Source organism: Carya illinoinensis, chromosome 11 (assembly GCF_018687715.1).
Source record: "Carya illinoinensis cultivar Pawnee chromosome 11, C.illinoinensisPawnee_v1, whole genome shotgun sequence".
Taxonomy (NCBI): domain Eukaryota; kingdom Viridiplantae; phylum Streptophyta; class Magnoliopsida; order Fagales; family Juglandaceae; genus Carya; species Carya illinoinensis.
Genome location: NC_056762.1, coordinates 37,702,706 through 37,717,302, shown reverse-complemented (window position 1 = coordinate 37,717,302; position 14,597 = coordinate 37,702,706). Strand labels below are relative to the sequence as shown.

The 14,597-nt window shown below is 38.2% G+C and overlaps 1 protein-coding gene across 4 annotated transcripts; it reads left to right on the top strand.

The window, feature by feature from the left end:
* Nucleotides 1-406: 406 nt before the first annotated feature.
* On the top strand, nucleotides 407-13,672 carry LOC122281428 (ubiquitin carboxyl-terminal hydrolase MINDY-2). Of its 4 annotated transcripts, none has more exons than XR_006230219.1 (12): nucleotides 407-657; nucleotides 5,014-5,132; nucleotides 5,217-5,323; nucleotides 5,426-5,513; nucleotides 6,237-7,278; nucleotides 7,406-7,460; nucleotides 7,573-7,654; nucleotides 7,839-7,919; nucleotides 8,521-8,625; nucleotides 8,705-8,778; nucleotides 9,163-9,280; nucleotides 13,377-13,437. XR_006230219.1 is itself a non-coding variant. In XM_043092895.1 (12 exons), exons 1-12 carry the CDS (start codon nucleotides 504-506, stop codon nucleotides 12,873-12,875), a joined length of 2,070 nt encoding a protein of 689 aa, XP_042948829.1. In that variant the 5' UTR covers nucleotides 407-503; the 3' UTR covers nucleotides 12,876-13,437. The 4 variants fall into 4 exon arrangements, 2 of the variants coding, with proteins under 2 accessions (XP_042948829.1, XP_042948828.1); XM_043092895.1 differs by having other exon boundaries at nucleotides 8,705-8,754; nucleotides 12,807-13,437; XM_043092894.1 differs by having other exon boundaries at nucleotides 408-657; nucleotides 8,705-8,754; nucleotides 13,377-13,672.
* Nucleotides 13,673-14,597: the final 925 nt, after the last annotated feature.

The following is a 14,597-nucleotide window of genomic DNA, read 5'->3' as shown; positions in this document are numbered from 1 at the left end:
AGAAATCTTACCGACGTTAAAGAACAAAGAAATTACATTAATATAAATATTTTATGGTATATTCGACATTGCTATATTCATATTCGATAACTCATAGTTATGTATTTACACTCTTATTTATTATGAGCAATGCTATATAACTTTTTAACTTCCACACACTATTTTTGTCTTTTCAAATTTTTAATTTTTTTAACATTTTTTGAGTTTATTCTTTTTAAATTGATTTAATTCTACTATTCATTATTTATATATTAAATATTTAATAAAAGAAAAAAATAATAAAAATTAAAAAAAATATGATGCGTAGAGGTTGTGTTAATAGTAAAAAATTATGTAGATTTTTTCATCCATTATTGATATTATTATTCTGAGGAAAAAAAGAATTAAAAAACGCTTGGGGGTGTTGTCGTCAGACAAATTCGTTGTCCTGGTACATAGCAGGAACCGAGAGCGTGAACTGGAAGTTCTTGAACGACTCTGTAGCTAAAAAAACACTCGCGGAAATGGCGTCGGCTTCTCCATCATCCGAAGAACAGCAGCGGCTGGAACAGCAAGTGAAGGACTGCGTTCACAAGACAAAGCTCATTCAATTCTTGGGACGCACCACCCCTATCGTTCTTCAAAACGACAATGGCCCCTGCCCGCTTCTTGCCATCTGTAATTCATCTCTCTCTCTCTCTCTCTAGACATATACATGTATAATATGTTTTCTTTTCTTTTCTTTTCTTTTCTGACTTCTCTAGGGTTCTTTCTTTTCGTCTTTTCTCGTTTTATTTCTTCGGTTGGTTTGGTTCCCGTGAAACGGGAGGAGGAGTTTCAGATTATATTTTTTGTTTCGGTTTCGAGTAAGCGGAGAATTTCGTGACAATCAATGGGAAATGGCCTGCTTCCGGTAGTTAGGCGGTGTCGGAAATGGAATTTTTGGATTTGGATTTTCCTTCTGTTTTCCTGCGATTTCAGAGCGATCAAACGTGAAAGGCAATGAATAATTGGATATTCAAATGCAATTAATTTATGATACTTTGTGGTTTCTTGCGGAATATTCTGTATTGAGAATCAAGATTTGATCAATTGAATTATCACACATTGATTTACCTTCTGATTAAAGATTGGGGTTGGGCAATTAGGCTTGCTTTTATTTTTAGGGGTTTTATTTATTTCTCACTCACGCAAACGCACATGCGCAGCCACGCTTCGGTACTTCTTTTCTTCTTTATTTTCCATTTCGTAGCCAAGAAAATTAACGTAAAGGAACCGGAGTGAAATTTCGAGTTCTATTAGATGTTCCTTTGCTTTTCGGGAAAGTGAGATGTTGGCCAAATAGTTTTACTAGAAATTGTTGGACGTGAAGTTTTTGCGCTGGGAATGGTATAGTTTGGTGTTTGTACTTCTTTTTTCCCCCACTTAACTATTGAGTTACCTTATGGAGGGCCAGGGAGGGGGTGCCTCTCCACCACACCCGCCCCGCATGGACAGGGTGCCCCCGTCTGGATGCCAGGGGGCAGATTGGCCCCCCAGTCCGGCAGCCACCCCATCTTACAAATACAAATACAAAATTCCAAAACTCAAACAAACTTACAAATCCTTACCGATCTTACAGAAATTCCAACAAAATCGCACAAAACAATGAAAACATTATAGATCTTAGAAATCCAAACAAAAACCAATAACTAAACTTACAACCAAACAAAATTAGTCTTACAGATCAGAAATAATCAAAAACTCGAACAAAAAACCTAATTGAACAAATCAAACAACAGACCCATGGGCCACGGCTGCAATCATGGGTCATACAGATCTGTGCACAGATCTTCAGAGATTTGTGGGCACATGGTCGTGGCGCCAGTCATAAAACTTGAAGACCCGCCATCGTGTCATGGACTCTTGTGTCACACACAGTTGCAGCCACCACAGAGTATGGTGGCCGTGGGCTGTGGCTAGGGGGAAGGGAGGTGGCTTGGACTGGGAGTCGAATGAGAGAAATGAGAGGAGACAGAAAATATCATATTTATATACGTAGAGGTAGGGTTTTGTAACCCTGTAATGAAACAACGCTCCAAAATGACGTTGCTTCATTATAAACAGATTTTTAATATATATATGTATATATGTATGTGTGTGTGGGTGGGATGGGGTAAACCCTGGGCGGGCGTGGCCCAGCCTGGGTGCCACCCCCACATGGTTTCACCATGTAGGCAGATGCCCTGCAGCCTGCATGGGACATGGGATGGGTGGGGACCCCAGTTCTAAAACTTCTTTCTGATTCTGTGTGTTCTGGAAATTTGGGAGTTATTAATTCTAAAATTTTCCATCATTTTTTTTTGGTTTGGTTAGAATTGGAAATAAGATTTATATTTTTGCTTTTCTCTCTATGTTTCATCAATAGTCTTTCTATAATCTGAATGTTGGATGGGAAACTTGTAAAAATAAATGAAAAAGAGTCTTCCAATGATTGTTTATTGTTATTTTGGTTTCAAAGTGAAAAATAGCTGCATATTGTTTGGGGGCTTCTTGTTAGTGTAATATTAAGTAGAAAAAAGGCTTATTACAATTTTTCTTGGCAACCAAATGATGGAATTATCATAACAAATAGTTTCATTTTAGGATTTTTTCGGGAATCTAATGCCCCATATTATAGTTAAGCCGCATCTTGGGTGGGACACTTATATTGTCAAGTCCCAAATTAGTAGAACTAGGCCCATGATGATTCTAAGGAGTTTCAATTCTAAACTTAATTAGTTCTTTTGGAGTATGAGTGCATATGCGACTTATGTTTTGCTTCTTTCATCAGCTGTCTAGCTCACTTCTCTTTTCCCAAAGAGAAAATGCTTTAGTCACAAGAGATTCCACAAAAGTAAACCCACAAACTGAAGTGACTTGATGTCGTATGTCATATTGTAAAACTTCTATGCATAACTCATTAAACTTGTATTTCCCTTTCTTTAATGGCCAGCACCCCGTAACCTCTGTGTGCAGGGTTGTGCACTGGTTCTAGTGCCTGTGGCCATAGGGAGAACCTCTTAACTTGTTATAAAATACTATGGTGGACCATCCTTAGGTCCGTGACTTGCACATCCACCTATAATTGCATTGGAACCATGCATCTCTTATGGTCATTCTTAAAGCTTCTTTCATAACTTGTCTTTTATCTTTCTTACCACGAGGCATGTAAAACACATAATAACATGACATTGAAAATCTATTTCATCATAAATTGGGACATAAAAAGGAGCTTTCACTAAAGAGCCATACACTCATAATACTTTAAAAACATCATTTACCATGCATGTGAGATTACGATCATGCTACTTACCCCTTTGCTTCTATTGATAACAAATGCATCAATAATCACCTTCTTGAAGTTGCTGAAAAAGGGTTGGACTTGATAAGGTGAGGCTAGTTTTTAAATCTCCTGGAATTGCAGCAACTTTCCTAGGATGTCTTTGCAGCAGTTATAACCAAAAACTAGGATGGACCTCAAGAAAACAAGGCTGATTGGTATTTGCAGCTTGTACTTCTAGCAGGCTGTAACTGACACCTATTGGTGCAAGAATTCTTCTGCAATAACCTAAGTGGAGATAGCCTTCATTTAGAGGGTTTCTTGGCACCTAATGCAGTTCTAACTTATCCAAAAAGGGCTGGTTTCCAATTATCACGAATTTAACAGCAAAAAATCAAATGGGCTTTGGCTAGAAAATACTTGGTCTTATCCATCCATATATAGACCTAATGGGCTGAATCCATTTTGAATCGAGGTCCATAAATTCATAACCAATCATATCTCCTCGACACTAGATCCTTATATATATATGAGCTAATGGGCCCAATAAAATAATCTTCCTTCTAGCCCTAATAAACTTGGGCCTATGGCCCAAACTTATAAAATCTAGGGGTGTACAAAAAACCGTGGAACCGGCCGTGACTGCCATAGATTGACCGCCGGAGAGTGGAATTGGCTGAAACCGGTAGGGAATCGGTTGGCGGGTGGCAGCGTTTTAACAAAATCGACTGTTGTCGATTCAGTCACAGTTTCAGGTCGGCTCAAACCGCTGAACTGGCTAATGCAATAATACATTATTATTTTTTAAAAGAATTATACCAATTTGAAATGACACCGTTCCACTTAAGTTTAAGTGGAACAACATCGTTTTACTCCTATATTTGTGTTTTAAACACAAATTAAACGACACTTTGGTTTAACCAAACGACATCATTTTATTTATAAGGTACGAAAAACAAATAAGTAGAACAGCGCCATTTGGTCGTTTGGATAATACGTTGTCTTCTACCTTCCCTTCTTCTTTGCCATTTTGCTGATCTCTCTCTCTCTCTCTCTCAAATGACCATCGCTGCTAGGGGGAACTGAGAACCGATCGTGAACCACCGGAGTCGATACAGCCGATTTTTCTCCTCCCCATCAACTGGTTATGGTTGGTTGCTCCACTGTTTTCCCTCTAGTCGGTCGGCGCCAGTTTTGCTAAAAAACTGCGCCGAATGGGTTGAGCAAAACTGGCGCCGAATGGGTCGGTTTTCACCCCTAATAAATCATGTTTGGAGCTTTAAAGATTGTGAATGCTCTATGGATGATCTTAGTTGTTTCTTCTTCCAGACCTTATTCTGGTGGGCTTCTGTTATTGTCCTCAACAGGGCTAGTTTTCATGATTTTCTTGAATTCATACCGAGCTCATAACTTCTTACTAGGGTGGTTCTCTTTGTATCTTCCTGTGTACTTGGGCTTCGCCTATTTACTTTTTTTTTACAAGAAATATTTTATTAATATAAAAATGGGATATAGCCCAAGTACACAAGTAGCATAGCTCAATGGGCTTCCCTTATTTACTTGATTTAATAAAATTTTATTGTCTATAAAAAAAACTACCATTTTTTTTTTTTCTTTAACTTGGGGGTAGGGGTTGCGTTGCCCTAGCTTTTATGCCAGTAAAGGTTCAATGGTTCGTGGGTCTTGTCAGTATTTACTGGGAAATGGATGGTTTACCTTTGGGGTTGCTGCAGGTAATGTTCTTCTGCTTAGGAATAACTTGAATTTGAGTCCGGATACAGTTGAAGTCTCACAGGAGAAATTGCTTGCACTGGTTGCTGATAGACTAATTGATTCCAACAGTAATTTCAATGTAAGTTCTTTATTTGTTTGTCACTTATAAGCCTGCTATTTACTGGGTAAATTCAATTAACTGTTTTTTCTTATTGTGTTGCAGAATAAGGATGCAGGCTATGTTGAAAATCAACAACAGAACATTTCTGATGCAATTGATCTGCTTCCTCAACTTGCAACTGGCATTGATGTAAATATAAAATTCAGGAGGTTCGAAATTTTTTATTCTTCTAGGGATCATTATTCTTCTAGGGATCATTTATTGGTGTTTTCTTTACATTGTTCTGATCAAAAGTTTCGTGATACCTGCAGGATAGATGATTTTGAGTTTACTCCAGAGTGTGCCATTTTTGATCTACTGGACATTCCATTATATCATGGTTGGATAGTTGATCCACAGGTTTGCACTTCTCTGGCATCAGACATACTATTTAGTATAATTTACTTGGAGACATTTCAAGTTTTTTCTTTAAATGGCATAATATTGTTGGTTTCTCGTGTTCAATGAGATATGATCTGGGATTTCTACAATCTTGTTCATGCCATACATTTGCAGTTTGTCCTTATCCATTATATTCAACTTTAAGCCTCTCATGCGTTGTTTTTGAACTTCCATATCGCCAATGACTTGTCTACGGCATATTTTTTCCTTCAGTAGATTCTCTCTCGAGCTCTTAAAATTTAGCAAGGAATTTACATATATATATATATATAAATTAGCCAGGAATTCTTGGGGGTTAAATAGGTAATTTCTCGTGCTTCCCTCTTTTCTGTTTTATTGCTTTTGTTCTCTGGCTGTCATAAAAACTACAGTTTTGGGCCAATGGTCTTTGGACCAAATGGCATCCCCACCCATGTAAACAAAGAGTAGAGGATATAGGGTTGCTGGATGTCTTAATTTGCATTCAACTATTAAAAAAGTTATTACTGCTGTTGGGCACCTTGCAATTGGTAGACTTGGTATAATAATTTATTGTTTTTGGAAGTTGGAATATGTAGTTATTAAAGGCTACATATTTGCTATCAGTTGGCTACAATAAGCAACTAATCTGCTCAGGTGTTGAATGGTCTGATAGTGTTGGATCAAGCCTTTTGGTTTGATAATAGAACTTGTGTTTTCCAGGACACTGGTACCGCTATTGCCATTGGGTCAAAGTCGTACAATGCTTTAATGGGAGAGCTTGTGGCCCTTGAAGAAGATTGTGTTGATTTTGTTGCTGCAACGACTGCAACCCTAGGAGTTCCTTCTCCATGCCTTTCGAAAACTACATCATTTGATGATTCTCCACACTCACTCCCTGATCACCAGAAAGCAAGAAAAGGAGACCTTGAAGAAGAAGCAGAGCTTTTGAGAGCCCTGGAGCTGTCTCAGGCTGCAAGGCCAACTTCAGTGGGTGATACTCTTGTAGACAATATTAATGGGGGAACTCACTCTGTTAGTTCATATGGAAGTGGGGACGTTATGCCTGTAGATTCTGTAGATAGATTAGAGAGGCACATTGGTGTTGAAGACAACAATTTGCCTAAACTGGAACCATCTATTTTAGATGATTGCAATGCCACAAGCAATGGCAGTGATCTTATATCTGCAAAAAATAATACAGGGAAAGAAGCAGCTACTTCTTTCTTGAAGACTAATGTGGGTAATTACCTTGATCAGTCAACTTATGTGGAGTCTGAAGAACGTAGCCTTCACATTGATGTGGCTGAGATTAGTGGTGTTGACACGTTACTCCAGAGTGGAAGTGCCCCTTCCCTTTCTCCTGGAAGAGAAACTGCATCTTTGGAAAAGAGCGATATTTGTATCTCTAGAGGGGGCAAAGAAGTTAAGCAATCCACTTTCACAACCCATGTTCATGAACCTGCAGATAAGCTAGGTGATTGTAGCACAAAAGAATTATCATACTTATCTTCACCAAATGCCAATTCAGATTTATCTAGTGGCAGGATTCAGCACATCGATGCTGCCCAATCTTTGACTTCCAGTGTTGATGGCAGTGAGCCCATATATGAAGGAGAGGAATGTATATTGGATTCAAGAAACACAGTTCTTGAGGAACGGGAGCCTATGTATGAGGGTGAGGTGGTTCTTGAGAAACAAGCTGACGAAAGCACTGTAGATACCCATAGTGCAAGATCTAAAGATGAAATTACTCCACAAGAAGGTTAGTGGTACATCAAAGAAGTTGATATGTGCTGTGTGTGACATGTTTGTTTCTATTAATTAACCAATTAATATGAGCTCAAATTTATATAAAAGAACGTCTTCTTTTGCTTTCTGATTGGCTATAGGGGAGCTTATCCAGAATTTTTTGAAAAACAATGCTAGCCAGTTGACCATTAATGGGTATGTTATTTATTGTTCATCTCATAGCTCCTAATCCTATTTTAATCCACATGTTTTGCCACGGTGGAAGCTGTGAAGTTCACAATATGATTGCCTTTCAATACTTTTGCAGCCTTTTCTGCTTACGAGATGGTCTTAAAGAACGTGAACTTTGTGTATTTTTCCGTAATAATCACTTCAGCACCATGTTTAAGGTCAGTAAGAGCTGGTATGTTCTTTTATGAGGGTTAATTACTGATTTTTCTGCTTATGAACTTCTGACTACATATTTTAATGGTGAACATTTGAGGAAAACGTATACAATTTTGTAAGCTTCAAGTTCCACTGTCCCTGAAAACATCAATTCCCAGATAATACCCAAATCTTCTATCATTGCAGTTTGATGGTGAACTTTATCTTCTAGCTACTGACCAAGGTTACATAAATCAGCCTGATTTGGTGTGGGAAAAATTAAATGAGGTAAATTGCTTACTCTGTTATCTTGTTTACTGGGTCACATTATCAATTATTATCAATTTTTCAACATTTAGTCGCTGCTTTAATCCTAGCAGAAATCTGATTGAAGTGTTTATTCTTGACGCTTACCTTTTGTGTGAAGTCAAAGGTGTTAAATTCTTTAGCGAAAATGCCAAAACTAAGTTTGTTTGTCTGTTTTGTTTTCTACTTCTGCTTATTTTCTCCGAAATGGTTTTAATGCATAGGCTATGGTCCTTTGTAGGGTTGAAAAAGTATTGGACGTATGTATGTTTGTATGCAAATCTTTTTTTGTATAAATGCATGACAATGGCTACCATTATCATGGATATTGTGCCTGTATTGGTAGAATAGAAGCAATCAATGTGATATTTTTCATAGTGGTATCCTAGAATGAATCCAAATGTGGGTTTGTTTTTCCCTTTTCCAATTTTTTCTTTGTTTTTAAATGTGATGTTTCCAACTGATAATCAACTGGTGTCTTTTAAGTCTTTTAAGTCTAATCATTCTAATATCAGTATCTAGTTGGGTGTTACATTGAAGTTTGGTATCCTAATTATAATTCCTCCCATGCTTTTCATTTCAGGTCAATGGGGATACTCTGTTCATGACGGGTAACTTTAAGGAATTCAGAGCAGAAAGTCGTGCAAATGACACATGGGATGAACATAATGCTATGGCCAGCACTGCTGTGTGTATTTTTGTGTTGTTTAGACCTAAGCTCATCAGCTGTTGCTTCCATGATACTAATTTGAATTTATGTACCTTAGGACTATCTTGCCAGCATCAATAGCTCAGCACAAGTGGGTTTGGATGGAAAGTAATTATCTCAACTTTGTTACTGGTGCATACTTGATTTCTTAATTTCTTGTTTGAGAACAGATACCATGCATGGTCTCTAGATCCAGTCAATTCTGTATCACAATCTGCTTTTATCTGTTTTGTGTAATAAATGTCCTTTTTTATTCTTTCAGAATGGGATATTTAATTGTTGTTGTTAAATTACTTTTCGGAAAAAATGCTGATGCTAAAGTCAATATAATCAGAAAAGTGTGAACTTTGAAGGCCAATGTTTAAAAATCAGCCTTGTTTTCCTTTTTATGCATTAGAATGATTGTTTTTAAGAATTTGTCCAGGTCTTTTTCATTCTTCCTTTTCCTAATTCTTGAGTATAGCATGCTTGTGGGCTTCCAATTTGTAATAAAATGTTTGTAATTTGTTGTGGCAGTTCTGATCTACAATTGGCGATTGCTCTGCAACAACAGGAGTTTGAACAACAACCTCAGCGTTCTAATTCACAGCAGTCATCCATCAGTGGAAGTTCGAGGATGATCATTGGTCCCCAGGTAGAATTTCTTGTTTCATTGTGTAAATTACATCTGGATTTATTTAAATTAGTTTTTTTTATCAGTACATAAATTCTTTATTAAAATAGACGAAGCCAAGTACATGGAACATATACAAGAACAACACCTATGCATGGCTTAAATTAGTTTTTTTTTTTTTTTTTTTTTTTATAAGTAAAAATTTATTAATACCAATAGGCATAGCCAAGTACGTTGGATGTATACAAGAGAAACACCTAGTTGAGGTGCAAAAAAAGATACGAGGAAAAAAAGAACATAAAGCCCATCTAGAAAAAAGATCCTAACAAAGCCCAAGCCCAAAGATGCGCCTACCCCGAGCTCTCACCAAACCACCACTATTGCACCAATGCCTATCCCACCAAACCAGGTTTTGCCCATACACCAAGTCACTGTAAAATCCCCAACACACTCCTCAATACTTGTAAACTCTGAAGGAGCCTACTAGAAATATACAATTGGTTATGTCTTCCCTTTGATCCTCCCTTGACTTGGACTACCTCCCTTAGTGTCATAGTTGATTGCCCAAGTAAGACGTTTTAACTTTCTGCTCTTCTTAGATCTTGATTTTGTTCCAAGTATGTGACCCGCCTCTATTGCAATGAGTAGTGCTGTGAATTAATCCTCAAATCCTCTACATGTAATCCCCACACATTGTTGTATATTGCTTACCTTTTTCAAAACCGAATCTGATGATGAATCGGGTATATTGTTAATCGGTGGAAGAGAGACCATGGGGACAACATCTTCCGTAGACTCAACTCCCAACTGTGGGTCAGGCCCTAAATATTCCTCCCGGTAAGGCACGAATGACTGCCCCGTCCTTTCCTCCACACCAGTTCCTAAATCTCGAACTATCTCCTCCACAATGCCATTGATGCTATCACCTCCTTGGCTAGAGCTATGTGTCGATCCACAAGGTGCTTGAAGAGGTACCGAGGAACTGGTTCCCTCCGTCATGGGTGGTGGAGCCATGGGCACCATTTGAAGTTTTGGGTTAGTGGAAAACCCAGAATCTTCTCCAAGACTTGACAATACCTTAGGTTTCGTCGTGGGTGCCGTCGTTTTGATGAAGAGAACATTGAGGGGGGGTGCTCCACTCGTTGGCGAACTCACCCTTGGTGGGGGCAGCCAGTTTCAGCTGTCTCTACGCCAACTCCCAACGTAGAACCCACTTTGAATATAGATGACCCACTTCTCCTTTTGACCCGCCTCACTCTCTTGGGTCTGGATATCGAAATTGGGCCAAACCCAACTTTCTTTTTTCCTTTATTTAATTTTATAGGATTCGGCCCATCTCTTAACATGCCAAGCCCGCTCTTTTGTGTAAATGAGTTGTGATTTGACTCCCCCTGATTGGACCTTACTGCCCCCTTTACCACCTCTTAACATGCTTAACTCATCCTGTTTTGCTATAACATAGCAACCACTGCCTTCAACTTCAAGCTGGTTTTGCATCTCTTTTAATGTGCAGTGCATGCCATTGGGAAGACCAAAACCATCCCTTCTTTCATAAGAAACGGTTCTTAAGCTTTTAAATTAGCTTTTAATCTGGGGAAACTGGATAACTATCTATCATCAGTTCTTTGCTAGTGGTCTGGGTTGTATCAGTTTGTCAGGCCTTAACAAGTGTAGTAATAGGCTAGTTCAAGTTGTTTTAAATTTGAATTAGGGTTTTGAGTCAAAAAAATGAGAAGAAGAGTACTGCATCTGCTAGAGAGTAAGCTTTGACCCAATTACGATGCCCATAATTTTTTTTGGAGGTTGGAAAAGTAAATTTTTAGTGGAAAGTTGCAATCCATGAATTTGATATGGGTTTCTTCTTAAATATGATTTCCAATTGATTTTTTTTCATGTGTCTGATGTCATTGGAGATGTAGGGCTGTTTCTCCTTATTTTATGCTAATTCTGGTTTAATAGAAAATCATGATATTCTTTCTATATGAATTGACTTCCTGTGATTTAGGGTTTTTTTTTTTTTATAAGTAAGACCTGTGATTTAGGGTTTTAGTGGTCAGAGTGTTCTGTTAAGATCAAATACTAGAGCAAGGTATAGTTGCAAGTGTTGGACTATGTCAGCACATGTATGTTTGTGCCTGTTGACTCATTTTGCATCTTCCTTCTCATACACGATTTTACTGGTTAGAAGTTATGGCTGCATATTGTGCTGGAGCAGTTTAGAAGGACTGGTATTATTTGACTTGTCCAGTTGAATGGTTTTGTGAGCATGATGGGTTAAACTGAGTTTGGACTTTGTTTCAATTATTGTGAGCGCAAATGGAAGGAATTCTATTGTTTTTGGCCAAGATGTATTTTTTTTAAGTTCTTTATATATTTTGTAGTATTTGTGGACAAAGGCACGAGTGTCGTGTCATGGATATGGGCCCCCCCAAAATCAAAACATTGGTTATCACTTTGTTTTGGGGGGTATGTAGCACACCCTAAGAGTAATTACATGTGAACTATGTTTCCTGACAAGATATCCTAAGTATCCTTTGTATTATGCAAAGTTAAAGGGAATGGAGGTGAATCATTCTTTAAATTTTCAGACGAGTGTCATATCCTGGTGGACATGTTGTGTCATTTCTTATGCATTTTTCATGCTAATCTTTCATCAGGGTAAAAAAATCATAGGCTATATATCTCTATGTTGATTAAAGATTACACATATACCAAAACTATTGCAGTTTCTTGTTAGTTTGCTGATTAACTATGAAATCAAATTATGCATCTAGGCTTTTTTTTCCTACAATTAAGAATATTAAACTTAGTGTGGCTAGGCGTTATCTGCAGCTTCAGTAGTCACGTTGTGTTAGCAACACAAAATATCTTGTCCTAAATCACTTTCTGATAAGCAATTCATTGTGCCTCTCTCTCTCTCTCTCTCCACCCCCCAAAAACAAAAAAAGACACAAATTGTTGTTTGAGATAGAGCAATCTAACAAACCATCTTTAGATATGAGAGATTGAGATCCATTGCTAGATATATTTTCCTATTATTTTTTTTTGGGAGGGTGGGCTAAGGGGGAATATAATTTGTACCCATTTCTGCTAAGTATAACATATTAAACTTAGCACCCCAAACTACCAAAATAACACATTGCACTCTCAAAATCAGATAGGATCCAACTGTCAAAATCGTGCCATGTCTCCCTTTTTCATCTATCTTAGCTGTCGGAATTGGATGAGGGTGTTATTGTTGGTTTTGGGTAATTGGAAAAAGTAATGTTGCAAAACGCCTGTTGTTGGAGGATTGCAAGTGTATTTATTCTTCCCCTTTTCCCTTTTGTTGCGGAGAGGGAAGGGGAAGCACCCGCTTGGGCAGGTGGTGTTTCGTTGTGGATGAGTAGGAGCACTTAACATATGACAGTAAAACTGCAATGGGAATTCCTGGGCTTCGTTTTTGGATATTCTATTGAAAATTGTGTTTTCAGTCTGGAAATCCCAGTGGGAGGAGTAATGAATGGAAATGACTTGCGTATTATGTGCTCTCAACTATCGTTTACAGGATTCTTGGCCACAATTTCCAGATTATGGGAAGTTCATGCACTCATTATTTCATGGCACAAATCCGTGATAGAACACTACTGAAGCTGTGATGACCTACATGATGTGAAATCTTTGTGTAGATTATTATAACTTTGTTGAACTTGTTCAACGGAACTTTTTCTTGCCTTGATCTCTCATACAAATACGGTGGGGCAATACCTTTTTAATTTTTTAAAAAGATGTTCAAGAACAATACATTTTGATATGAAGTCGTTGATGTTATAAAATCACGCACTTGATTATCATTAGTAGTCAAAATTCATGCATTTTCTTTCCGATTTTTATTTGTTATGAGATTATGTTTTATCCTATTCAGTTGAGTATATTTCTGCTTGTGGCTGAGATGGTGAAGTAGAGACAAAACATTTGAAATTTAGAGAATTTTTTTTGGCCATCACGTATTTGCATCTTGTTTCACGAATATCATCATTCCCTGCAATCAACCAGAGCATGATTGCTATGCTCTACATAGATTTCCCCTCATGACTGCAAGCTACAAATTATTGCCTTGACTAATGGCTTTTGGCAGGTGCCAAGAACGACTGGCAGGGACTCGGACTCGTCCTCGTCCTCCAGACCTGAAGCAAAATCAAAAGAGAATAAGTGTACCGTGATGTGAAACTTGAATGCAGGCAGTTTGGAAGTTTCTTGTAAATGGTGGGTGGGGTGTGTGTGTTGGCCCCTTTGTATTCCCATGGGTATTACTCAACTGTATTCATCCTACACGTGATTTGAGATAAAGTTTTGTACTGTAAATAATGCAAGCATATAGTAGTAGCACATGGCTAGGCCCTCCAATCTTAAAACCTTTTGCCCTTTTCTTTTTGTGCCTGCTCAAGCATTTTCTTTCTTTCTTTCTTTTGTTTTTTTCGAAATAATAAGCAGATTAAGACATCTCTCCCCTCGACTAACTCGAAAATATTCAAGATAATGCTATATTGCTATGTCCTTGTCCTTCGATAGCTCCGGTTTGTTCGAGATTTGTGTTGGGTGGGGGGGATCGCATTGGGTTAGTATATACCGTCAACGGGGGACCACTTAGGCCACATGTCCCATCCCAGAAGCTTGTCTATAAGCAAAACTCTTTATACCGTCATGTCATATTTGTATCAGTAATCCTAATAATGATCATAGGAAGCATCTATGTGATGCCCACGTGTGAAAGCTTACCATTCTGTGTATCATCAAATTAGATAGATGTTTGCGTGGCATGATGTGTAGACAAAAGCAGTTGGCTTCTTTTTTTTTAATATAATTTTGACAGGCTATTAGCCATTTGATTTATTGGCCTTTCCATCAATCCTTTCGAAAGTTCTGTATCAATCATGTCTTGCAATCTTCATGTCAACGAGGGCTAGGCCCGACCTTAAACTGCTTTTGTGTGTGTGTGTGTGTTAAATCGAGAAAATCTGATTGGGTGGTTCACTTTAAAGTATGCAAGATCACGCATCCACGACCTTTCATAGCTTGGGGCGTCCCTCTCGGATTGAACCTCGTGAGGAACAGTCGTTTTTACCTCGTGAGGAACACTCAATTTTTGAAGAAGCCGAATCACTGCGATGAAATAAGGCCACCTTATTCCTTTTTACTAGTGATGAAACGTCGCATCTGGAGCAAAGTCAGCCGGCTCTTACGTGTCAGAATCTGGTTTGTCCATGGGGGCAACAAGTCCGCGCCACGACATTGTCCTTCATGTTGTGTCGAAATTCTATGTTGGTATGTTGCGTTATGTTATGGCCGCCCTCCTAAT

Bases quoted from the DNA above. Each gene is read 5' to 3' on its own strand.
- LOC122281428 (XM_043092894.1), top strand. From the start codon at position 504: ATGGCGTCGGCTTCTCCATCATCCGAAGAACAGCAGCGGCTGGAACAG. The intron at 5,133-5,216 runs GTAAGTTCTTTA...ATTGTGTTGCAG, and splicing joins ATTCCAACAGTAATTTCAAT to AATAAGGATGCAGGCTATGT. The intron at 7,279-7,405 runs GTTAGTGGTACA...GATTGGCTATAG, and splicing joins TGAAATTACTCCACAAGAAG to GGGAGCTTATCCAGAATTTT.